The sequence below is a fragment of the Uloborus diversus genome, chromosome 9 (genome assembly GCF_026930045.1).
Source record: "Uloborus diversus isolate 005 chromosome 9, Udiv.v.3.1, whole genome shotgun sequence".
In the NCBI taxonomy this organism is placed as follows: domain Eukaryota; kingdom Metazoa; phylum Arthropoda; class Arachnida; order Araneae; family Uloboridae; genus Uloborus; species Uloborus diversus.
The window spans coordinates 129,338,970-129,365,837 of NC_072739.1; the positions used below are offsets into that span (position 1 = coordinate 129,338,970).

The window sequence follows — 26,868 nt, forward strand, 5'->3', positions numbered from 1 at the left end:
GAACTCTTGAGAATGGAACACAATGGTATAATTGAAAAGGTGACAAAACCGACTGATTGGGTTAATCCAATAGTTGTGGTTCCTAAAAAAGACGGTTCTCTACGAGTTTGTCTTGATCCTCGTCCTCTCAACAAATACATCAAGAGACAACACTATCAAATCCCAACGCAGGATCAACTCTTATCAAAGCTCAAGGGCTCAAAAATCTTTTCCCTTGTAGATGCAAAAAATGCCTTCTACCATATCCAACTAGACGAAGAAAGTGCTGATCTGTGTACTTTCATTACACCATTTGGTAGATTCCGTTTCCTCGTAATGCCTTTTGGTTTATCCTGTGCGCCGGAAGTGTACCAAATGGCCATGGACAACATTTTTGAAGGTTGTCCAGACATCGCTCCATATTTTGATGATATTATGGTGTACAGTGCAAACCTAGAAGACCATTGTGAAAAGCTAAGAAAGGTATTTCAAATTGCTAGGCAAAGTGGTTTGAAACTAAACAAAGATAAGACCAAGATTGCTGTTTCTAAGCTACAATATTTAGGCCATATAATTTCACCCAGATGGTATTTCTCCTGATCCTAAAAAAAGTTTCAGCAATATCCGATTTTTCCTGTTCCTACCAACAAACAAGAATTAATGAGATTCTTAGGTATGGCCACATATCTCATGAAATTTGTGCCTAAGTTCTCACAGGAAACGTCTATTTTAAGAGATCTGCTAAAGAAAGACACAAATTGGATTTGGGACTCTCATCATGATGAAGCATTCTCAAAAGTTAAAGACTTGCTACAGTCATCTACAATTCTCCAATTTTTTGACAGAGATAAACCCATAGTGCTCTCTGTAGATGCAAGTTCTTTTGGAATTGGTGGAGTTCTTCTCCAGAATCGCCAAGCAGTTGCATATACTTCTGCAACTCTTTCCGAGGCTCAGTCAAGGTATTCTCAAATCGAAAAAGAACTCCTTGCTATTGTTCATGCTTGTGAACATTTTCATTATTTTGTTTTTGGCCAGCATGTAGAAATTGAAACTGACCACAAGCCCCTCCTAGGCTTAATCCACAAACCATTTGAAAAAATATCACCTAGACTGCAAAGACTGTTATTGAGGCTTCAGAGATATTCTTTCAAACTAACACACGTTCCTGGAAAATATTTAGCTGTCGCTGATGCCTTGTCCAGAGCACCCTTGCCAGCACATCCTGTCTCAACATCAGATATTGACTCTGCTCAACTAATGGTTTCCTTGCTGGTACAAGCATCAAAATCCAAGCTTGATAAAATCAGTCTGGAATCGCAGAATGATGCAGAACTTAAAAGTGTAAGAAATTACATCACAAATGGATGGCCCCAGAATAAACACAGTGTGACTCTACAAGCACAACCATATTGGCATTGCCAATCTGAACTGCATATAGAGAATGGCCTCATCTGTCGTGGACAGCGATTGCTGATTCCCAAGTCTTGTCGTGAAGATATTTTGCAACATCTCCATGTTGGGCACCGAGGCATAGTGTCATGCAAAAATCTTGCTCGTCAATCTCTCTACTGGCCAGGTATGAACACCGACATTGAAAATATGGTTTCACACTGTACCATCTGTCAACAAAACCAAAGGTCAAACATCAAAGAACCACTGTTAGACAGAAAGCTTGCTGAGCGACCATGGCAAAAGGTTGCAATTGATTTTTTTCACCTCTCATCAGTAACATATCTTTTAATTGTTGATTATTTTTCCAAATATATTGAATTGCAACATTTGCACCACACAACAGCTAGCACAGTTATTAATGCTTTGAAAACTTGCTTTGCTCGTTTTGGAGTTCCTGAAGAAATTGTCGGAGACAATGGACCACCATTTGATTCCAAAGAGTTCAGTGAATTCTGTACAAGTTGGGATATACTCCACAACCCATCTAGCCCAGGATACCCCCGTTCAAATGGACAGGTTGAAAGATGTGTACAAACCATCAAATCAAGCCTCAACAAAGCTGCTCAAGACAATAAGGATCCTCATCTAGTTTTGATGGAGTACAGAAACACTCCCATGGATGGTCTGCCTTCTCCAGCTGAGATCTTAATGGGTCGTCGGATTCGCACCCTGATTCCAGTTCTACCGTCACTGCTCAAACCTCATTACGACTGTAGTGATGTCCAAAATCGTCTACATCTGAGGCAACAACGTCAACATAAATATGACCTGCATACACGCCCGTTAGAGCCATTGCATAATAACCAAGTAGTATTGTTTCAGCATAATAAAGAATGGTGCAAAGGAAAAATTTGCAAGGTTGGACCTCAGCCTAGGTCTTACTGCGTGAGAGCTGAGAACGGTAGAGTTTATCGAAGAAATCGTTTTCACATTAAAATTTTTAGATCTGCACAGCCCATCAACAATGAATCAACGGCAGAGGATCTGTTTGTAGTCCCAACAACCAACCAGATTATTACTCCAGTAACTGTAACACCTAGCTCTTGTACTGTGACTCAGACTCCTGCTGCTACAACCTTAACGACCCGTACGGGCCGATTAATTAAACCCCCATCAAGGTTCAGAGACAATTAAACATTGGTATTTAGATAATAATGATGATAATTGTAATTTTTCTTATTATTATTATATTTGATTTCACCTGAATTTTATATTCGGAATTTTTTTTTTTTTTCTCTTCAACTACTTTTGTGTGTTCTTTATATATATATATATGTGTTTTTTTCCAAAAAAAAAAAAAAAAGGGAGATGTCATGTATTATAGTTAGTCATGTATCTATTTAATCGGAATCGCTATTCTACCTCTTAACTGCAACCGCTCCCTGACCAACGTTGTTGTTCACTTCATCATCCATCATGCGGTGCGTGCTTATGACGCAGCACTATTAAACTTAATCTTACTGAATCTCATCTATGTCCTTATTTCAAAACCATCTAAGTTCATAAACATATATATAACAGGGAGAATCTCAGCTCGGGCACGGAATGTCCTTTCTCTCTAGCTCCTGTCCTTGTCCTTTGTGAATGTGTTGCTGTGCTGAGAATGATTGCCTACCCTAAAATAAACGGGTTTTTATGGCATGTATGTACTGTGGAAGTCGGACTACACACCAAAGCCAAGCTGCCACAAGACAACATCTAGTTTACCAGATTATACTCCTGAGGGCCTAATTCAGAAATTCTCTCTGGGCCTAATTAAGAAATTTTAAAAAGGAAAGTAAGCTATATAATTTGAAATAAAAAAAGTACAAAGATTCCTTCTTTAATTCAAAAACTGGAAATCTTAACTCATAATGTGGAAATATTTCCAGAAAATAATGTGTGATGCAAATACAAATGTGACGACCAGCAACAGGCTCTGGGCCCAGCTAGGCTGGTCCTAGTCAATTAATTAGTCCCCAATGAAGATCAATGGCCCTCTTAAAGCTATCCACTCCCTTGCTCATTACCCGCCTCTTCCGGTAAGCTATTCCAAGTGCCCACGACCCTGCTAAAGTAGTAGTTTTTCCTGATTTCCAAGTTAGCCTGAGATTTAAATAGCTTAAAACAATGACCCCTTGTCCTGCTTTTCCCCGCAAAAATTTAATCCATTTACATCTTTCATTTTGATAAATTTAAATAACTGAATCATGTCCCCTCTGACTCTCCTTTGCTCCAGGCTGTACATGTTAAGCCTATTAAGTCTGGTATCATAATCTAAATCTGAGAGTCCCCTTACTACTTTAGTTACCCTTCTTTGAACCCTTTCCAATACCCAAGCATTTTGTTGGCTTTGTTACTAGCAATACTGCACTGTTGACTAAACTTGAAGTCCTGATTTATAAAGACACCCAGATCCATAACATTTTCTGCCTGATTTATGACTGAACCCTGTAAACGATATCTCATACGCTTATTTCCATGACCTAAGTGTAGCACTTGACATTTCCCTACATTAACTGCCATACCCCATTTATCTGCCCACTTAGTAATATGATCTAAATCCTCTTGCAGCTGTTTTACTTGTTCTTCATTTTCGACAATCCCCATAACTTTTACATCGTCAGCAAAACAATTCATGCTTCCAGAAATGTGTCCTTATGCAAAATTTTAAGGGGGGGGGGGGCTCAGATATTTTCCCTGTGGTTTAGCAGGATATTTTACCCATAGAAACTGATTTCAGTACAGATTAGAATTATTAAAGTTTGACATTTTAAATAAATTATTCATTAATGGCTGGAGAAGAAATGTTTTTACATATTTTTGCAAAGAAAAAAGTACTAAAAGCAAGGAAGTTCTAATTTCTAAGCGGGGGGGGGGGGCTTGAGCCCCACTTATCCCCCTATATGGGTATGGTATGATGAGATGAAATTTATCATGTGATGTTATGAAATTTTGCTAATATGGAGATCATGTTTTTAAACATGTATGCTTTTTCTCTGAAATAAAATGTTTTCAAAATTAAAACTGATGCATGCATTGAATTTAAACACTAGTTTACCTGGGACATAATCATTGCTCTATATATTCTTATGTGTGTGTTTGATTTTTCTCTTATTTTTTTAAAAAGATTTCATTTTATAACTTTGACCTTATATTATCCTGAACATGGTACATCATTCATATTGAAATATCTATGCAAAAAAAAAAAAAAACATAAGAAATAAGAAATGGAGCAAGGAACTTTTAAAAGGTCTAAACCAGACTCCTTATTTAACACTTTTCTGAGGGAGAAGGAGGGGAAGGGAAAAATGCGTAAGGGAAACAAGGCATATTTAAAGGGGCACGAAGGGGCTCAGGACCCTTCCAGACGCAAATTTAAAACCAATCATTTTGCATAAGGATTTGAATTACTGGATTATAAAGCAAAAATTTGTAAATTTCTTATAATTTCCTTGCTCCCTTCCCGTAACCAACTCCTACGCTCTTGTGTTGTTTAAAAAACAAGAAAATACATACAGATGTCCATAACATTATGATTCTGAAATTCAAGGGAGTGGGTGATCGGTCCCCCACTTCCACCCCAGATTCCTCATAAACATCTTGCTTTCACAAAAAAAATGATTTTGCAGTGTCAAACCGTACTTGCAAAAAGTTTTAAATTTTGTAACAGAAACGCCGTTCGTATCCGGCAGATCAAGACAAAATTGAATTTTGTGTAAGATCACAGTAATCCATGATAACAGCACTTTTCAAGAGTTTTATAACACATGTTGCACTCTCAATCGATACTTTAATATAAACTCGCAAAAATGAAAGGAGAAAAACATCGTGATTCAAATACGCGCACACAAAGAACTTTGCTTCTTCTAATTTTTGCGCAACATATCCACAGCGGCGAAGAGTACACAGTAAAATAATGAAGTAAACAATGGACTGTAAACAATTCGAGCACCTACTGCATTCGTAAATTCTTCCGCGAGCAAAAGAATCAATACAATTTCGTCCAGGACAGGAGTGAAGAAAAATCTATTGATCGTGGATAAACACTCACTTGGTTTCCTTTAAGAGGTGATTATGGTGCATCCAAAACCATTATTAATGAACGCTAGATGTTCATTTCGCAACTGTCATAAAGCCTTCTGAGAGGCGATCTCTTCTGACGTACAAAGCAAGCAGCGAAAGTAGGTTTAAAAACCTTGAAGCAACGAGGGAAATCACGTGTCATGGCCGCAACGCATTCGTATTTCATTGCGCAGATTTCGGGAAGTGCATTCAACTTATTAACGGCAACGCCATTATTGACCACTGTATAAAAATCTTCAAAATAAACAATTTTTCTTTTCTTCTTCTTTTTTTTTTTAAATTTCCTTTTTTTGAGAGAGAGAGAGAGAGAAAAATGCATTTTCCAAAAAAAACTGAACGATGTTATTTTCAATTTTTTGCTCTAAATTTGTATTTTCAAACAGAAGTGGAAAATTATTACTTCATGCTCCAGAAATGGGGCAAAATGATATGATTAAATCATATTTTTATTTTGAGACATTTTGTATTTGATTACCAAAAATACTTATCTGCCAATAAATAAAGTAATTAAACAATAAATGAATTAATTAATTGTCTGATAAGTAAATAAATTAGTGAATGAGTAAATAAATGAAACAAACAATTTAACTTTGCCCCTTCCCTCTCGACCCACATTCCCCTAAATACTAATACTTTGTCAAATTTAAATTTAGAGACAATATTGGAGAAATGTGCAGCGGTAGAACTAACAGCTTGGAGTCCTACCGGTTTCAATTTCAAACAATATTGGGTTTTGGATTTATCAATGTGTGACGTAAAAGTACCAAGAAAAAAATTTATAACAAAATAAATACATCTTTAATGTCAGTTTAAATATTTTTATTTAAATTTCAACAATTTCTACACTTCCTCTGCTCTTCGCCCCATTTTAGAGTTTACCTTAAGTATTTACCCCCAGTGGCGGATACAGAAAAATCTTTTGGAGAGGGCACGGGAAATTGAATCCCCCCCCCCCGCCTTCGATGTTTCATAACAAAGTGTTGACGACTTTTTTTTAATGTGCATGTTTATTTATTTATTTATTTATTTATTTATTTATTTTTTTTTTAGGATTCCTTAAGGTCAATGAATCAACTTCTAAGTACATGAATATTATGCACTAATATACTTTGAATGTGAACGAAATACACAAGGGCGCCCATATAGGGGGCAAGGGGAGACTCGCCCCCCCCCCCCCCTTGGAAATTAGAACTTCCTTGCTTTTAGTACTTTTTCTTTGCAAAAGTATAAAAATATTTCTTCTCCAGCCATTAATGAATAAATAATTAAAAATTTCAAATTTTAATGACTCTAATCCGTCCTGAAATCTGCCTCCATGGGGAAAATAGCCTGCTAAACCATGGTTAAAATTTCTGAGGCCCCCCCCCCCCTTACAATTTTGCATATGGGCGCCCATGGGAATACATCTTTAACGTTCCAAGCCATTTAAATACTAAACCCAATATAATGTCACCAAGATGCTAGACAATGAGCGGCTTTACCTAGGAACATTGTCATGATGATTATAACACAAGGGCAAGGTAATTAAATAAACTCATACCTCTCTTGAGTTTTTTTAAATTAATTTAATCATAACTTCATAACATATATAAGTTTTACTGAAGAATTCAGAAACTATTTTTGTGTGAATTTCAAAACAATTGCTGCTTTGTTCTTAAAGCCATGATACAGTTGGGATAACATATTGATACTACATGCCGTTTCTATTAAAAATCATGGTTTTTCTAAGAAACTTCCACATGATTTCTTTCATTTTGCATCTTTTATTAGCTGAAAAAGAAATCCATTATTTCGCAAATAGGTTCCTAGATCAAAATGACTCTTTTAGGTGCGCTTACACATTTAAAAGAAATGTTAATTATTGATTCCATCAAAGAAGAATTAATGGACGAATCGCGATAATGCGGTCTCTTGAATTTGAAGCTAATGAGTTAAATGTATTCTTCAACTCTGGGCCTCTGACTCCAGTAATACTTCTTTAGCAAACAAAAATGCATTTATTTAAAATATGCTGTGTGTGTGTGTTTTGTGTTCGTTTTAATTAGCTACGTAAAAAAAGTCCAAAGGAAAGGTTAAAAGTTAAAAAGTAATAAATAAAATAGTGAGAATAATTAATCCTTTTGGGGGGCACTTACCTCCTGTGCCCCCCCCCCTTCTAAAATCCGCTACTGTTTACCCCCGTCAACCGTCATTTCAAATTTGTCGGTCAGGGGGAAAAGGGGGCATACTGAAGGAAAAAAAAAACATTCACAAAGCGCATAATTACACCGCATTTCTAAATCCTACCCACTGATCACTGCGATCCCCGAATGTTGGGCCTGCATAGGCTTTTGCTCGAAACCCCCGAAAAGTTTTGGTGACTCTGTAACCTGCAATATACATTGAACTCCCCTCCCCCCATTAATCTCGTAATACAGATTGGTGCACCGTGCACCCCTGTAGGGGCATATATGAACAATTGAAGACATTTTTCAAAAAATAATATGAAGTAAAAGAAATATTTTTTAAAAGAATCTCAAAAAAAAAAAAAAAAAAAATCCATGACACAAAGAAAAGACTATTCAATCATAGATACACTTATATTTTGCTGAAAAATTGACAATACTGTTTAAAAAAGAAAGAAATGAAAAAACGAAAAAAAAAAAAAATCACATGTGCTCCCCTTTTTCCTACATAAATCTTAAAAAGTTTTTTTTTTTGCTTAAAAAACTTTTCTTCATCAATACAAAACTTAATAAAAGGGTGCCCACCTGGGGGGAGGTCATGGTACAGTCTGCGTCTTTGAAATTTTTAGGGGGAGAGGTGTTTTTACAGGCATTTTTTACTTTTTTTGGGGAGACTCTTCTTTGGGGAGGGTCTTCACAACATAGGGAGGTGCGTCCTCGCTCTTGGGGGGGGGACACCCCTGCTTAATATACACCTTATATTTTGCATCACATTTTTGTAAAATTGCTGCTGTGAATTTTGTTTCATCCACTTTTTAGCAGTTGATTCCAATTTTATCCATCTTTTACAAATTATATATATATTTTTTAAGTTTATATATTCTGCTTTAAAAGTTTACTCCCTCCTGTTATGTTGCGTTTGTTTTCTCTCCGAGCGTGTAAACAGCCTTCAGATAATGGGAGTTTAGATGGGAGAAAGTCCATCATAAGGAGGATGTTGAGTACATGAGGAAGGAGAGAGCTTCCTTCAGTCAGAAGCTCAGCCAACCAAATCGCAAATATTCAAAGTTCGATAACGAAGAATAGAACATTTTCACCTTCCGGGTTGTAGAAACACCTCTGAAGTATATTTAAAAAAAAAAAAAAACAGGTTGTGAACAAGAAACGTCGAAACGGATTATCCTGAAGAGCCACTAAGGCACTGTTCATTTCTTCAACCAAGATAATATGATTTTTTTGTATAATTTCATCAAGTTCATAGACTTAATGGCAGAAATTTGCTTTGATTCAGCCAGGACCTGATTATAGCACAGGCCAACTAGGCCTGGGCCTAAGGCCCCATCTTCCTAAGGGGCCTCAAATTTCCCAAAGAACTATGTATAATAATAAAAAAAAATAATAACTTATTAATAGCCAAAAACTTCCCTAAAGGAGAATTTTTATTTATTCTGCTATTAGCAAATTATTGATCAGAATCAGCCTCTGAGTCCTATTATTTTTCCAAAAGGCAGCATATAGCATTTTTTTCCACATTATATTTGTTTACAAAACTTCACTCCAGGTGTTAACTGTATTTTCCCCGTACGCCACTGCATAAAGGCGCTGAAAAGACAGTTGCACGATGGCGCCGATCAGGCTTGGCGCGGGCCTGATCGAACTGATATTAAATCGGAGTCGAGAGTCAGAACCAATCGGAGTCGGAGTCAGCCGTTTTGTCCGAAACTCTGCCAGGGTGCCGAGTTAGAGTCGTAGAATCGGAGTCGGATTTATGTTGGGGTAAAGGAGTCGGATTCGGACTCGAATGCTCTAAAATTCCAGAAGTTGGAGTCGGTTGTTTTTCCTCGGACTCCGCAGCCCTATATTTTTCAAACTTTTCATAGTTTTGTGAAAGACAAAGGGACCCCAAAAATGCATTGCGATGGGCCCCCAAACCAGTAAATGCGCCACTGGTTACAAAGAAACAAATCTTACAAAAACATGTATTCGCCATTAAAAAGTCCAATGAAGCTTGTGGAGAATCCTTTCCTTATTTATATTATAATGGATAAATAAGAAATAAATCATACCTAAAACATTTATCCGTGATTTTTCATTTCAAAAAATTGAGTTATTAAAAAACTTTAACTGCCTTATCTCCAAGTGAACCTTTTATAAAAAGATTAAAGAGGCCATACACAAATGATGTCATGCTTTGAGATGAGGAGGGAGAGTTCCGTGAAATTGTGACAGTTTGTGACAAAGGGGAAGGAAGGAGTAACAAGAACTGTTACATCATGTAGTTTTTATTTTTTATAAGAATGGGTTAATAAAAACTACTAGGACATGTGACAAGGAGGGGGGTATGGTAAAGGGAGGGAGTGAAAGGGGGCTCAAAAAGTTGGAAAAAAGTTTGACATCATTTATGGACAGCCCCTTTAGATGTTTACATTGACAACAATGGTTTGCATAAAAACAGAAGCAGCTGTAGGAACTTCAAAAAAGAAAATTATTTTAGTCTCATTGTTCTTATCCAGAAGAGCTGACCTGTTCTGTTTGGTTCGGATATAATTTTATAAAACATTGCCTGCAGCAAGGAGCCCTATGTCAAGGTCACGTTTCTTTTGCAGCCATTTCAAGCTAGAATCGAGCTCCCTTCTCGTTTTCGCAAAATCTGGATCTCCTTGATGGGTTTCAACTTGAAATGAAACACGAAGAGCAATCGAATCAACAAATGTGGAATTTGGATTCTCAAGGCTCTTCTAACACTGGCACACTTAAAGTTCAAACGGAGACTAAGCTAAATATGAGGAGTCCCAGGAATGCTACTACAAATTGAATTTGACCTTCTCTAGTATTGCACTTGTTATTTTCTGAGCGGGTGACAAAAATCCATCAAGTTATTGTTTGCAAATGCATCCCCTATTGGTTTTCGTTTTTATTAATGTTTTAAAACATTTTTAGCTATAATCAGGGGTTAGGGACAAATATGCTAAGAATTCTATACAGGGGTCCCCGATGAGAGGTCACGGGGGGTTACTGTGACCTTCCAAAAATATCCTTATTCGGCAAATTTTGTCTAACGATTCGGCAAAATTTGGAGTTCCATTCGGAAAAACAATTATCATTCGGTGAAATTCGGAGTTCCATTCGGCAAATTGGGAATTTCCACCTTCCCAAAAGTTTAAATTCGGGGCACCCCTGATTCTACTTGAAATTTAACCAGTGCCGTTAACTGCTCAAGAATATTCCTTGATTCCTTCTTTGAGAATTTAATTTACTTTTCCATACTCTTGCCTATTTGTTTTAATTGGTGGCATCAATAACATAATTTTTTAACCTATCGATGTAATTAAAAACACACTTTAGGCTAGAAAGTTAGATGATATTGTACTGTCTTAACTACATACTGCATAATCACCATCATCATAACCGTCAATCTCTATCAATCTAATGCAGGATGAAAACTTCTCCTAGATGTGCTGTTTTCTGCTTCTCTTCTCCATTTTGCTCCTAAAAGCTTGACAAACTCATCTCTTGAAAGACAATGGTCTATTGTTCGGTCTTTTCTTATTTCTCGGTACCTTTTCAGCAAGGCTCAGTTTCATTTTAGTTTCTTTACAACGAATGACATTAGTAACTTTGACTTGCTCCTTTATCCATATCCCCCCCCCCCCCCAGATGATTTTTTTAAGGCGCTGCGATGCAGATTTAAAAAAAAACAAAAAAAAATCTGCAAGATAAACCGACATTAGATCAATCGAAAATTTTAAATCAGGGTCGAGACAGGCATGAATGTAAGCTGTAAAACTTAAAAACTGCAAGTAAATGATGCAGCTTGTGAAAATATCCTTAAAAATACAGTACAAGTCTTCGTTCGTTGAAAGTTAAGATTTTGTTCCTTTAAAAGTTCCAGGTTTTTTGCCTCTATCTGAGAAATAGCCTGCCGACTGTCCCAAGAACCTTCGACATACAGTGTCGCAGTTTCTGATACAGGTTCCATGTGATTAGGGTTTCCAATCCCGCATTCCCGTTCCCGAATCCCGCATGATATTTAGCAGGATTTCCAGCCCAGCAAAGATTTTCCATGCAAACGTTTCCTAATTTTTACCGTCTATGAAACGAATATTTTTACAAGCATCATCTGAAGTTTTAATCTCCTTCCTGTACATCTGCCAGAAGAGCAAGAAAATGATATTCTCATTCGGGGGGTTTCAGTTTTTATACGGTCGGCAATTGCAAAAATGTGTGAAAATTATAAGCTTTTTCGCTAACCATCACTAAATATTGAAACTCAGGAAATTGAGCTTTAGAAGAAACTGAGAATGTCAATGTGTATTACAGAGTGAAAAATCCGCTGGAGTAACCTGAACGCAAGGCCGTCGAGAAGAGGGGGCAAGCCTATACATTGCATAGGAACCCGTGAGAGATTGAGGGTCCCTCGAAGCGGGCCTAAGAAAAAGAAAATAATTTCCATCCCCCTATTTTTTTAGAAAACTTTTTAATTTGAAGGAACTCTTTCTCCTAGAGTTTCCATAGAAGTGAGTTCAGTGAAAGTGATCGAGTTCGAAGTGAGAAATTCTATTTGTCCTTCTTCATCATCTACCAAAAATGAATAAGATTTTTTTTTTCTTTGCGTGAATTCCAAGGCTAAAAAAAATCGTTTCTTTTTGAAAGCTAAGCAGAACTTTAGTGAAATGGACTAGGGGCAAAAAAAAAAAAAGACTAAAAATAAGCGTTTGTATTTTCAGCGTTCGAAGCTCAAAACATAGGCAAACAGAGCAGTTCGAAGAAAAGATTTTAAAATACCCATTGCTTTGAGTTTTAAGTTCCGTGATACAAACGAAAACTAATTCTGGTGTTGTTTCTAGAGTAAAAACGGCCGCCCAATGGGGAACATTTTGAAAGAAGCTTGATTCCATATGTGACAGACATTATATCAGACGACTATTTTCCTTAGTTTCAGGGAGCAAATATTAAAATATGTTAATAAATTTTCGTGTACTAAGACATTTTTATGTCTTTGTTACATACAAATAAAAAAATATTCTGTTGAATTTAATATTTGAGTTATAAAGTAATAAAACATTATGACAGACATTACAAAAAATGGACATGGAAATGGGATGATGCCTCGTTGTTACCCAATTGCTCTGAATTGATCTATGTTATGTGTTCAAAAAAAATTATTTAGTAAACAAAGAATGTTTTATACAATATTTGAGTGAAAAAAGTAAACATTTCAAAAAAGGGTTTTTATAAAAAAACGTTCAGTTGTGTGACAGACATTACACGTGCAAATTTTTATTTATACCTCTATCAAAAAATAAAAAATATTTATTTCCTATGACATTAAATGCTACAAATTGAATACTTAAATGATATGGAAGATGAAAAATTGTAAATCTACATTATTAAAGCTTGTAAAACCCATGAGAGTTGACCAAAGTTGGATCAACTGTGGTCGCTACTATTTGTGTTTTATTATCCCAGAAAGCATGGTCTTCCGACTCAAATTTAAATAGTACTTTTATTTTGGCTGGTACGAGACATTTTATATAGTACTGTTCTCCTTCGGTTTTAATTATTATACCATTAAACTTTTCATTGTCATATGTTGCTGTGACCCATTGACAGCATTGAAATTCTTCACTACCTCGAGGTAATGATATTAAAGAACTTTCCACGCTATCTCCAGTTTTAAAATTAAAATGATTCCCTTTTCGCTGTCTGATATTGAGCTATAAAATATTTTTCCTTCAGAGCAGGAACGGAAACAGTGTGTTTTTCTAGTACGTATTATGAATTCCCTTGATTTCTTCATCACCTATTTTCCTCAAATTATCACAATTGCTTTCATTGCTTGAATGCTTTTTTCTGACCTGAACAATATATTTATTCCAGGACAGACTCTTTTTGCTGCAACTGTAACGATCTGATGCTTGCATATTTAAATAAACTAGTGTGACAGACATTATGTGACACACATTACAAATTAAAAAACTTCTATATAATTCAATCTTTTAGGTTTTTTAAAAATTAACTACATGGACAATTTCCTTATAACACAGAATAAGAGGAAATATAAATGTAAGTATAAGATATAAGCATATCCTTGTTAAAACTTCAAAATTTTATGTTTTTTGTGACAGACATTACAGGTCTCGGAGAGATTATTCTAAAAACTTTTAAAATATTTAAAAATATTTTTTATCAATATCTTTGGTGTTTTTCATGGCTCATGAATCATTTTTCTTGAATAATAAAATTTTTGAAAAGGATCTATTTAAAATTTTGAAGTTAAATGAAAATCAAACTTATGAAATTAAAGCTTGTAGTTTTGGTCTCAGAATAAACTCTAAAACATGCTTCATAAAAAATATTTAGATGTAGTAATAGCAGTAAATTTTATTAATTTTAGAAAATTTGGATTATTTCCTACACATTATGGTCCAAAATTAAAAGTTTTGATGAAATTTAAAAGTTAGCAACTATGTCCACATATTCATGGAACTAATCAGAAGCATTCCTCATTAAAGTGAGAACGTCCTTACATGTCTAAAAGGGGCACTGATATATCACTGTATTGATTACAATCAGTACTGGATTTACCCATAAACTTAGCATATATGAGTCACCCCGCTTCTTTTTGGGGGCACTCAACTCTTGAAAAATTACATGATTCGATCCTAAATAAAGGAAAAATACCTTAAAAAATAAATTTCATTTTCACGTGCTTAAAACCTTGAAAATTTGTAACTTTTTCAAATGCAGGGGGGGGGGGGTAGGAAATAATCCCAAAATGTGCCAAATTGTCTTTGCTACATTCTGCATCAAAAATGTTAAAAGCATGGTTATCACGTTTCTGTAACATTGCTTGTTTGAGATGCATGATACGCACGTTCACATTTTGCTATTTTATTAAACACGACATCCATAATTTGGAAATTATTTTCTTATTGCTTGCTTTTTTATTACTTCTATTGCATACAATTAATCTGTTTAGAGCAAGAAAAAACTAATACTGTATCTATTCCTTTCGTTTTCTGCACTTACTTGTTATTAAAAAATACAAGTAGTGCAGAATAATAGGTGTTTCGTACTCAGTTAGAAAAATCTTGTAAAACTTTACAATCAAGTAATAAAATGTCCGAGATTGGAAAGTACAAATGAAGTTCTTTGAATCATTTTAATTGTTCTAGATGCCTTGAAAATAGTTTAAAACGGTTCTGAAACTACTTGAAAAGTGCTTCAATTTTACTTCTTACCAAGTGTATAAAGTATGAGTTGTCCGAATAGTTAGGGTGTTACTTTCTCATAATATATTTTTTTAATATTTCCATCATTTCTTTTAAAGCATTTTAATCATTTTTTAATCCTGATCAATTTTCAGTTAATTCAGTGTTGTGTTTGGCAATGGGTTGAAGAGGTGATCAAAAACTAACTATACCGAAAGTCGATGTGAGTAAGTGACAATGCGTCATCGTTTCGCCTCCCTCTCTTTCTCACTGTCGATTAATATCGACGACTTGTCGAACCAAGAGCAGTTTTTATTTTGCTTTGCCTTAATTTGCAGAAGAGTGTGAGAGTTTAAACAAATTTTTGTAATCATATTTTTTTCCTGATGTTTTTGTATTTCCAATCACCCCGTATAAGGCCTCAAAAATACAGAAATTTTTAATGTATTTTTCAAAAATTTTCCCCGGGAATAATCCTCGGACCCACTAAAAATGGAATTATTCTACCCTAAACTCAAAGAAGATTCCTGCATCACTCTCCTGATTCCCCTCCTTCTAAAAGGTTAAACTAAAGAAATAAAAAAGCGGAAATTTTCTTTTTTTAAAACATACACATGGACGAAAAAACACATAGTGGGGGGGAGGGCAAAAAGTTAAAAAATGACCTATATTGGTGTTGACATAAAGTCGTCCGAGCTAAAAGAAGGGTCCCCTATAACTGAAATAAATTCGGACCCTGTTAAGTCTAAATTCTACCCAGTGTACAAAAGTCTCTTTTAAAAATTCTTTCAAAGTTTGGATTAAGAAACATCGCAAATCAATTTTCATTGAGAAAAATACTTTCAGTTAAAAAAAAAAAAACATTTTCAGTAGATTCACTGGCAATATTTAGGACATTTATGTGAAAACGGAGCCTAGAAAGAGGAGGTTAAAGGTTAAAGTAAAAAGTTAGGAGCCCTGAAGAAAATTGCATAGGGGCCCATAAATCCTATCAATTTTTTGATTGTCTCATTAAAGTGAGAGGTAAAATAAGCGAAATTATTCAAAAATTTTTGCTGAGACTGCAACCCAATAAAGCGTTTACACCCTGCATTAACGAATCATATAAATTGTAGTGAGAAATACACAAATGAAATCGATATCGTTTTCGTAGGAAATTTAAAATTCACAAGCAAAAACCCCTAACATAACTGCCATAAGAAAAGAAAAATCTGTTTTAGAAGGTGGTGAAGTTTGTGTGGATCGTTTGCTAAATGTCCACAATTATTTAATCTCAGTAAAATCAACTGCAGGGGAGTCACAACGCATTTCCTTCAATCCCATTATTTTTTGCGCAAAAATCTTTTCCCATCCCAATCAAGCAATGCATGCTTTGTAAAGACGCATTGGACTTTCTTAAAGTAAATTTTTGCGTACCAAACGATAGTCGCTAATTGAGATGTGATTTTGTAGTACTGTACCACAAAGTCACATCGTACTCTACAATTGGTGTACGGACTTCGAGATAACGACTAGCTCATGTAACAAAAGCAGCCCTTCCTAAAAAGTACAACTTTTTCTATTTGACATAAAAATTCAGTTTTTAGAAAAAAAAACGTCAATCCCATGGTATCCCGGGATTGGCTCCTTACTATCCCGAAATCCCGCGGGACTGAGTTGGCGCGGGATTGGAAACCCTACGTGTGATTCGTTTTCGATCTCTTCGATTGAATACTATAACATGCATCTCTCCTTACTTCTCTGGGTTGTTTGAAGCAGGGCTGAGGAATCGGAGGGAAAAAGGACCGAGTTCGCATCGGATCCGACTCCGACAATTTTAGAATCGTCGACTCCGACTTCTTTACCCCACAATCAGCCCAACTTCGATTCCGCAAGCACAGGCAGCGTTGCGGACTTGAAGAGAGATTTTTTTTTTTTTTTTTTGCGTTTTGCAATCTGTTCGCCTTGTTTTTTTTTTTTTTTTAAACAAATTTGCGCTCGTTCTTTTCTTTTCTCCCCCCCCCCCGAGCCTGCACTTCTTTTTTTTGGGGGGGGGGGCTCAAACCTGTATGCCTTTTATTTTGCCCTCGAATCCTTGCGCCCTTTTTTCCGCCCTCGACCCTGTGCGCCCTCTGGGAGTCAAGATTGGCGCCCTTTTATCATAAACCCTTTTATGGGAGTCAGTCTGCCTCTGCTCCCGACCAAGCCGCGGACTCCACAGCCGCAGTTTGAAGCATTCTTAAAGCTTTGTCGTTACTGTCCAAGTTTCTGAAGCATAACTTAATGCAGGCAAAATACATTGATCAAAACTTTTCTTTTAAAACAAATTAGGAGGCCACTTTTAAATATTTTTTTCTTCCGAATGCGATGCATAACATGTCAAGTTTAAATCTGTTCTTATTATCTCCGCCTTTTATGACTTGTGCCAAATAAAAATAAATTATACCATCACACCGTATTTTTTTGCAGTCAGGCCCAGATCTACTTGGCCCCACTGAAAAAAATCATCATTAATCTGGCTTTTCGTTTTGATATTACTGCATCATTAGAATATTGAGTATGAACTTTTCCTCCATTGAAGAGGAAGAACATTTTATGGCATTTTCTTAGAAGAACGCAAAGCAAATGGAATTATATTTGACCTTGTCATGACCGTGACCTCATCATTGTTCAAGTATACTTACTGTATTACTCTCCAATACCGGTATTTTTACTTTTCCTCATAACAATGTTATCTTTAATTTGGTGGAAGACAGTTTTAAGAACCGGAAGGAAGAAAAACTGCAACAGATTGAAATTTTCTAATTTTGTCATTGGATTTTCCTTATTCTATCAATGAATTGGCGATGTGTAACAATTTTCCTACGTTTGGTTGCGTTTAACTAGTATTCAGTGGCGTAGGAAAGGGCGACCGCTCCCTTGAAGCTTAAAATAAGCTCCAATAATGAAAACTCAAGTTATTCTCTTTTGTTTAAAAATACTGTTTTCATCATTTAGTCAATTTTATCTGTGTATGACTGTCCACATAAAACTAAAATCAAATTATAGCTGCTTCCAGTCTCACTTCCAAGTATCAGAGTTGACTGTTTTTAAGCTTAACCCCCCCCCCCCCCTCCCATTGATGGATTTCTTTGCTACGCCACCACTATTAGTGGAAGTCAATGAGTTAAAAAAAAGACAAATCGAAATCAAAATTACAGCAATTTAAAGTGAACAGCTTTATTCATACAACAACCTCCCTCTGTACATATTTTTTAACTTTTTTTTCATATAAGGGATCATCCACAAACGTTGGCACGCTTTAAGAGGCGGGGAGGGGGGAGGGTCATGAAATTCTAAGTTAGTAACAAGGGAGAGGGATGGGGTGATAAGATATGTGACATCACACACTTTTTTCTGAACAATAAGTTTACGAAAAAACACGTGACATGTGACGAGGGGGAGGGATGATGTAAGGTGAAGTGTGACACTTTGCGATGAAAGGGAGTGGCTCAAATTTGTTGAAAAAAAATATGGGATCATTTATGGACAACCTCTAAGTGTCTTTTTGATTTCTCTACATTTGCTACACGATCAGTTGAAGCTCCGGATTTCAATTTCTCTTTTTATATAGTTCTCTATTTATGCTATTCTCCTTTTAAAGTTGAGTAGCCACCTTCTACGGCTGCTTAAATAGATTTGGTGGCGGGTTAAAACACATTTTAACCTTTATCTATATCTCTGCACATCTAGGTAATTTATCTATTTCTAATCATGTTATCTCTCTATCTTCTTCTCTACAACTTGAAAATTACGATATTCAAATGAAAAGATAAAGGACATGAAGAGAACAAAAAGTAGAAATAAATCAAAAGCTGTTTTTCGCCATTTTAAGAGGTTTTGTATTATGAAATAAATAAGATATTATGTATTACAAAAGTGGAAAATTGTAGTGGAAAAGAGAGGAAGGACGTGACATAAAAATAATTACAAAAGCTTTTGTGCCTATGATGAAGTGATCTGTAATTCTGTGAATGATTAATAAACAGCTTTTATGTTAATTCTAAACCATTATGCAACAAATATGTTAACTGATGTTTTTCCTAGTCATAACTACCCAGAAAATATGTATCGTTGTAATGATTGCAATTTGATAACATACATTTTATACATTTATTTATTTTATACATTTATTTATTCGTTTATACATTTATTTATTCGTTTATTCACTTATTTTTGAATACGTTTCGAATGTTCTATGAGCCTTTATTGGTGAGGAGTATGATATTCGATGCTCTTCAAAAAAAATTCTGTGGCAAAAAAAAGTTAAAAAATAATTTCTAGCAACTTTTCCCCACTCAGTCAGTAAATTTAGAGTTTTCTCTCTATATATATGTGTTTAGTCATTTACGTCAATAAATGTTTTAACGAGTATATTGGAAATCTTTTCCTACGTATTACAAATAAAAGACGGTTCTTAAAAAATAATTAACAGGAAAGTAAATAATTAACAAGAAAATATTAAATATTTTAATTTACTTTTGAAATTTTATTAATGGATAACGTGAAACAAAAAACACGTAAAGCTATTGTTTTTTGAAAAAATAAAAGACAATAAAAGATAAACATAGATTCAAAAAAAAAAAAATCCAATCAAAATAAACTTTAAAAATTTCGTGTTCTTAACAGGAGTAATGCATCCAGGGGCGGGGCCAGGGCCGCTCCCGAAAAGTTCGGCCAAATCAAGTATAGCGATGAAAAATAACGTGAAAGCACCTGAGCCCACCCCAAAACAGAATCCTGACTACACCACTGAATGCATCGTTATAAATCAGACATAATTTCATTGAAACATCAATACCATTTCAAATAAAATCATTGATTAAAATTAGTACAAAATGATATTGTTGAAAAAAAAAAATAGATAAAAGTCGAATCTTATTTTCATTCTTTGATCTGATCTATTTCAACAAACATGTTTAAACAACGAATTTCAAATATTTATGTAAATATATAAGTTTCATATCTTACCAAAAGGTTCCTTTGAAACACGATCCCTCAAATTCATCTTCATAATAGTTCTTTTTGCACTTGCAACCATTTTGTCTAAAGTAACAAATGACGTTGCCATGATCCCTTAAAAATATTCTTGAGGATGATACCTTAATCTATTCAAATCATTACAAAAATCAAGAATAACATTTTTAAGTTGCTCTGAACTTTCTTCTAAACTCTTGAAATTTCAATGAATACTTTCCAAGAACGCGGGATTATGGCCTTTTAAACAGTTAAAAAAAAAAAAAAAAAAAACGCGTTGGTCTTTTATATGTACAAAGAAAATCCAAAATGCTAACAACAAGCAATCCGGTTGGAGGCTTCTATTTCTCAAAATACCACCTTTTGTAATCCATGACAGCAACCACGTGCTTGCCTCAACTCAATGGGCTTTCGCGCGACCAACCACTAACGAAACCACAAAAGGGGGGAGGGGGCCTATTTTCCCATGGTTCTTCTTTTCCCTGTCAAAATGCTCTGGTCACCTAAACAGGTGGATTGTTAAGGTCACCTTGGAAATATCCCCCGCCCACCAAAGTATTTACGGTGTCGGGAAGATAATTTCTCATCAAAGAATGGAATTTGCAGTACGTGCTCATCGTTCAAAACAATTCGAAAATAAAGAATATTCATTAGCATTGTTCTGTTCCTCAAGAGGAAATATTCCAAAAAACGATCCATTAAGGTGCATCATTGGAAAAAAAAGCAGCAAAATTTTCGTAATGTGATTCTTGTTTCAATAAATAAAGCAAAGAAAGCATTTGTTTCGGATTTTGTTGTCATTTTTACTGAATTGCCAATTATGCAAATTAAACAGCTCGTTTTTCTTTGTCATTAAAGCAAACACACATTGATAAATTGGTCTTGTTCATCATGTCAATTTTAAGTTTATCAGTTTGAATTTCAATAACACAAGAGAGTCTCGAAAATCTGGACCAAGAAAGCCCGAGCTTCCGGCTGACTCGAGGTGTTTTATTGACATTATAAAGGTATATGTCTTTAAAAACTAAAAATATGATTTGCATTAAAATCTGAAAACCAAACTCTATCGTCTCTGTGAATTAACAAAGTAATAAAAAAAGTATTCTGAGATTGATGTAAACAACACTCGCCAAGTGTCACGACACATTCTTTGACTTCTAAAGATGAATTAAGATGCGTTTTGGAGGAAACAACTGGACAGGAAAAATTACTTGAAATTAACATTGCTTTACGTCCTTATGTCGCCGGAAAAGTTAAATTTTAATCGCTAAGAATACTCCGGATAATCCGAGTTTTCAGTAATCCGAGGTAGCGTGACCCACTATACCTAGGAATTTTCGAGACTCTACTGCAAAAATTTACAACCTATTTTAGAAAAACAAATATTGTTACAAAAATTGAAAATGATGCCTTTTTAGAAGTATCAAATGGGATTGGCCCATGACCATTTGAAAATATCCCAAAAATATTTTTTCAAAAGATGGGTTGTCTCTTTGAATGGATTGTTTTTCCTCAATTAACAAATCTTCTTTGTCAATCAAACAAAAAAAAAAAAAAAATAGATGTCGTTACAAAGGTAAAAATATTACTCTTTTAATTTCAAGGTAATGAAAAATGAAAAAGAGTATAAAAATAATTATCCACCTCTAAATATTTGTCGCCTTTTGGCAGCGATCCAAGTCCCCTATTAGAAATTCGGCTCTGGTCTTGGCTGAATTGATTTTAATAGATCGTTTTGATCGTTTAACAGGTCCATCATTTTGAATTTTTCCGGAGATAGAGAGGCAAATTTAAATTCTATCGCAAAACTACTCCCACTTTCACATGACACATTAATTTTTGAAAGTCAGGGGGAAGCAATTAACCCTATTCCCTGATCCCCTAAATGACAGACTTGTCGTTTGACAAAAATCGAAAGTTTATTTTTATTTGTTTATTTATTTTTATCGCCACATAAAGTGGTTTATAACTTCACGAAGAGGAAATGATGAAAATTGACACTTCTCCTCACTGAAATAAAGGAAATCACATTGCTCGACAAACATCCTGATGCGGCAACATTTATTTTCGTGATGCTGCAAATAACCCTTTTGATTTCAATGAGGTCCCAGGAAATTCCTTAGTTTGCTAGACAATTTTTTTTCTTTTTTAAGGTCGTTTAAATATCAGAAAAATGGGAATCTTACAGCCTTGGCCGTGGTAACTGCAAATTCTTCATTTATTTTTTTTTTCTTTCTTTTTTCTTTTTATTCATCTATTATGTTTCAGCTTAGTTGTATAAGCTTGATTATTTGGTTTCCGCTAACAGTAAAAGCATACAAAAATAATAATACTGATAATAAGAATAATTAATTAATAAATAATTAAATGAATAAATAAAACGTCAAACTCCAACATTTCCTTATTGTCAGTATGGAATCCAAAATGTGTTTCTTCAATCTTCAAATGTCTCAAAACCTGATTTCTGCAGATACTGCGCTTTACTTTCCAGCGGCAGTCTAATACCGTAAGAGGTTACCCGCACCGAATCTTTTAAGAAAATATTTGCTCTTCTTGGTTTGCTACGAAACCTTATGGTCCTATCTTAATAGTAAAAACTTTAAATTAGGGTCAGTCGGGGTAAAGGAAAAATGGGGCAAATGGAAACGAACTCAATTACCATAATTGTGGTAATTGAATTCTCGAATTAAACAGTTGATGAGTGAAAACTAAGCAATATTAACATATACAAGAATTTCTGACTCTGAGAATTCTCCGTGTTTCCATTTTTCTTGTTTTTGAAAATGACTTAAAAGTCAATCGATCTTGCATTTGTAGATGCCCTCTCAAACAGGTTAGCAAATGCGGAGTATCTAGTTTCAATTAATTTTACTTCTCACGTGGAAAGTAACTAAAAATATTTCTTTATGAATTTCACTGTGTCTGTTTCTTTTTCTTTCTTTTTGTTTTGATGTGCCATGCTGATGCCCCCATACTTTATTCTCGATTACATAGAAACAACTAAATTTTTCATTTCTCTATTTTTTTGGAAGATTCAATTTTGATGTAAATTACACTCTTGTGTGTATTTCACATAAGTTCAACATATAATTCATTTTTTGGCATGATTTTTCTTTGAAAATGATTTCAAGACCGAAAAACGAACCTTTTAGGAAATTATTTTCTTCTTTACGTACTAAAAATCTCAGGAAAATCTTCAAGGAAGAAAGTATTTTTTTAAGAAAAGGGACATCGTTGAAGTTGAAGCCATAGCGGATAACAGGAATTCCGCTTATCGAGGGACTAGCAGAAGCGTCGGCCTAAAAAAAAGTCTTCGGGATGAGGATAATTGTTTCACCCTCCTCCGACTGAAAAAAATCAATGCTTTTACATACAACTTGGGGTGTTTTTTGTCAGGGTCGGAATCGGGAGTCGAAGGTCAAGAGTTGGTATCTGTCATAAAGTCTGCAACTCTGCCAATGCTTGTGGAGTCGAAGTCGGACTGATTTTGGGGTAAAGGAGTCAGAGCCGGAGATTCATTTTACCTCGATTCCACAGCCCTGGTTTTTATTGAATTCCGATAAAATTTTCAATGAATATACATCTTTTGTTCCCCCCCCCCAAAAAAAAAAAATCAAAATGCTTAAAAGGGCACTGGGTACTTCAGAAGGGCAATCGAGCGTTGCGCCCTGCCCAATAATGAGCGAACAGACATGTGTAAAAACAACTTTTCCGCTCCTGTCTCATCACGGTGAGTTCAGCCGAGTCCACGTGGAAAAGCTCACCCCGAAGGCCGGCGCTCGTGATCTCGACCTGCCGCATTGTCATTATGCGATCGTTAATAATCGGATCGCGCGCGAATTCGCCTGGCGTGAGGTCAACTGCTGGGTTGGGCAACACCAGAGAAAGTTGGTCAATCGTCTCCTTAAAAAAAAGTGACTGCTGAGCCGTTCAAGGCTCGCCCTTCTAGAATATCTCAGGATGGTTTTGGAAAACAACTCAAATCAATGACAGAGGAGGGGGGAGAGAAGGCTCAGAAGGATCATTCGTATTCGAAACCAAACATTTTTATCTATTTATTCATTTTTAAAGATTTCTTATTGCTTTCATTTGACACCGTAGTTGATGTTCCTTTGATTTTATTTTACTACATTAATAATACAAACTCCACTGGTCCTCCACCGCTCTTTCCCCTCCCCACACATTTGCACACTCATACAAACACATCTAGTACACAACATCTAACATTCAACCCAAAGCATCCATCTCCTGGCATTAATTTGAATTTTGAGATCTTGAATTTAAGTTATGTTTTTCGCAATTATTATATATGATAGGAGCCACTTGTAGAAACAAGAAACCTAATGCCCTAAAGTGTAGGGTCCAATCGCAATTAGTGATCGCGAAAAGCATAAGTTGAATTCCATATGTTGTGGCGTGCGAATCGGAGGACATCGGAGTGTGTGATGTATTTCCATCTAGATGTTAAAGGTCCTTCATCCACTAGAGGGCACCGTTTTTCATAGAGTTAGCACCGTTTTTGATTCGAACGTTGGCAGCAAACAGCTGTTAAGTTGATTCCTCCTGACTGATCTGTTTGTTTACAGTACTTTCTGAACGTGATTTAGCTATTATTTTCTTGTAATAGCCTTTTGCTCTTTATTGTGATAAGTAACATAAGATACATTTTGTCAAGAGAAATAATGTCAAGGGCAAAATTATTAGTTGAAATTGCCAAAAGCATACTTCACAAGAATGAAGATAATGATGAAAATATTGCGTGTCATGCTAGCATGTAACGGAGCATATAAACAGTTTCCCAGCAGAAAGTTCACATTATTCCAGGTGCAACAATTCTCACAGAAAATACCTTTCCCCTCTTCTTAGTATCTCAAAAATGAATGCTTTATATATTGTACGGTGTAACGGAACTCACCAACGAGAAACCTTTTGTGTCAAAGAGTGGACATACAGAAGTATTTTTAATACAAATACAAATACAAAATACAAAAGTGACGACCAGCAACAGGCTCTGGGCCCAGCTAGACTGGTCCTAGTCAATTTACAGTCCCCAGTGAAGATCAATGGCCCTCTTAAAACTGTCTACTCCTTTGCTCATTACCACCTCTTCCGGTAAGCTGTTCCAAGGTTCCACTACCCTGCTAAAATAATAATTTTTCCTAACATCCATGTTAGCCTGAGATTTAAATAGCTTAAAACAATGACCCCTTGTCCTGTTTTCAGTGCTAAACTTTAGCCCCGTAACATCTTTCGTTTTAATAAATTTAAACAGCTGAATCATGTCCTCTCGGTCTCTTCTTTGCTCAAGACTGTACATTTTTAGCCTTCTAAGCCTGGAATCATAATCTAAGTGGGAAAGTCCACTTATTAGCCTTGTAGCCCGCCTTTGAACCCTTTCCAATACATTAATGTCTTTCTTAAGATAAGGAGACCAAAACTGAACAGCATACTCCAAATGGGGTCTTACCAAACTTCTATATAAGGGCAGAAGAACTTCTTTAGATTTATTTGAAATAGATCTATTGATAAACCCAAGCGAATTTAACTTGTCCTTTTCACAACCAAGAAACGATACATGTAGCACATGTGATTCCGGGAATAATAATGAAGAACATGAAGGGAATTTCTAAGCTGCTTTCGTGTCAATCAAATTTGATAGGGAATATGCAAAAAGTAATAATTGTACTGCTTTCATTACTTTTGACTTACAACAGACTATGCCGTTGCCAAAATTAACAACATCAAACGCCTTTTGCTTGCGTCAGATGTGATTCTACAATCTAGGAATACATATAATTTATAAAAATTTAGCCAAAGCCACATTTTGTACATGGACTGAAGACGTTGCCCATCGAAAGCTCAGAAGTCTGTAGTTCAATTTTAACGGCAATAGAAACAGATGATGAGCTATGAAAATAAAAGACGGTTTAATAGTATGGAGTGACTCTTGTGCTGGTCAGAACAAAAACTTTGCAATGATCTGCCTCTATCAATTCCTTATATTGAAAGGTTATTTCAAATCAAATGACCACAAATTTCCAGAAGTGGGATACATACCTAGATTCAGATCGGAATTTTGGAAGAATTGAGAAGGTTCTTAGAACGAAACGATATATGTACCAGACCAGTATTGGGATATCATCCGGAGTGTATCTCGAGAAAACAAAGTGATTGATATAACAAACCATTTCCACCATACTGAAATGTTAAATTTGACAAAAAAAAAGAAAAATTGTCTACAAGAGAAAGTTAGGTTTAGGGATGGGATCAGATGGATTCGGGTTGAAGAATATGGATCTTATCTATATAAGGAAAGTTATGATCAATCTTTACCATTTAAAAGAGTAGATTTACTACGAAACAAGAAAATAGCAAGTCCACTAAATACTAGTATTCGTCTTCCTAAAAAAATGTGTAAAACAAGAACTATAACAAAGGAAAAAGCTCAAAATCTCAAAGAGCAACAAAAGTTTGTTCCAGAGGAATATCAATGGTTTTACAGCACTGTTATAAATGGAAATGATATGTAAATTACAGTAAAGCTTATAAAAAAGTTTGTTTACTTTATTTGGTTATTAAATCCAGAATATTGCGATGTTTTCTTAAATTTATAACTCAAAAATGTGATTCAAATAGATGTTAGTGTATTTTATTACCATCATCCATTGACATGGTATGAAAAGTTTGATCTGACATTTAGTGGATGAAGGTGTTAACTACATAAAAGTGATAAAAAAAACTCATTAATTGATGGTTTTTACAGTTGACCATTTTATAATAGATATTTCAAGCAAAAAACTAACATTTGCTACCAAAAGAGAAACATTTTATCCATTGCATAAAACAGTGGCGTAGCCATGGGGGGGATAGGGGGTCAGACCTCCCCCCCTATGAGCCCCAAAAAATCATTTTTCAGTTCAACTTGAAGGGTTCTGTTTGTGAGCTAAAAGATTTTTATTTAATATAATAGCTTTTATGACGGTAATAAGCTTATG

The 26,868-nt window shown here is 35.2% G+C and overlaps 2 protein-coding genes across 4 annotated transcripts in view; one reads left to right on the forward strand and one right to left on the reverse strand.

The window, feature by feature from the left end:
• LOC129230745 (carnitine O-palmitoyltransferase 1, liver isoform-like) overlaps nucleotides 1-5,570 on the reverse strand; it is a 53,822-nt gene extending 48,252 nt beyond the window's left edge. The window contains exon 1 of one of the 3 annotated variants that reach the window (XM_054865174.1): nucleotides 5,468-5,570. The gene's annotated coding sequence lies outside the window, so the exon portion shown is untranslated. Of the gene's footprint in view, nucleotides 1-5,058; nucleotides 5,236-5,372 lie in introns of those variants that run through there. The other 2 variants (XM_054865172.1, XM_054865173.1) reach the window with 2 other exon arrangements.
• Nucleotides 655-26,580, forward strand: LOC129230487 (uncharacterized protein K02A2.6-like). The gene is made up of 3 exons (XM_054864889.1): nucleotides 655-856; nucleotides 1,778-2,146; nucleotides 26,510-26,580. The coding sequence occupies exons 1-3, from the start codon at nucleotides 655-657 to the stop codon at nucleotides 26,578-26,580; spliced, it is 642 nt and encodes a 213-aa protein (XP_054720864.1).
• The last annotated feature ends 288 nt before the right edge of the window (nucleotides 26,581-26,868 follow it).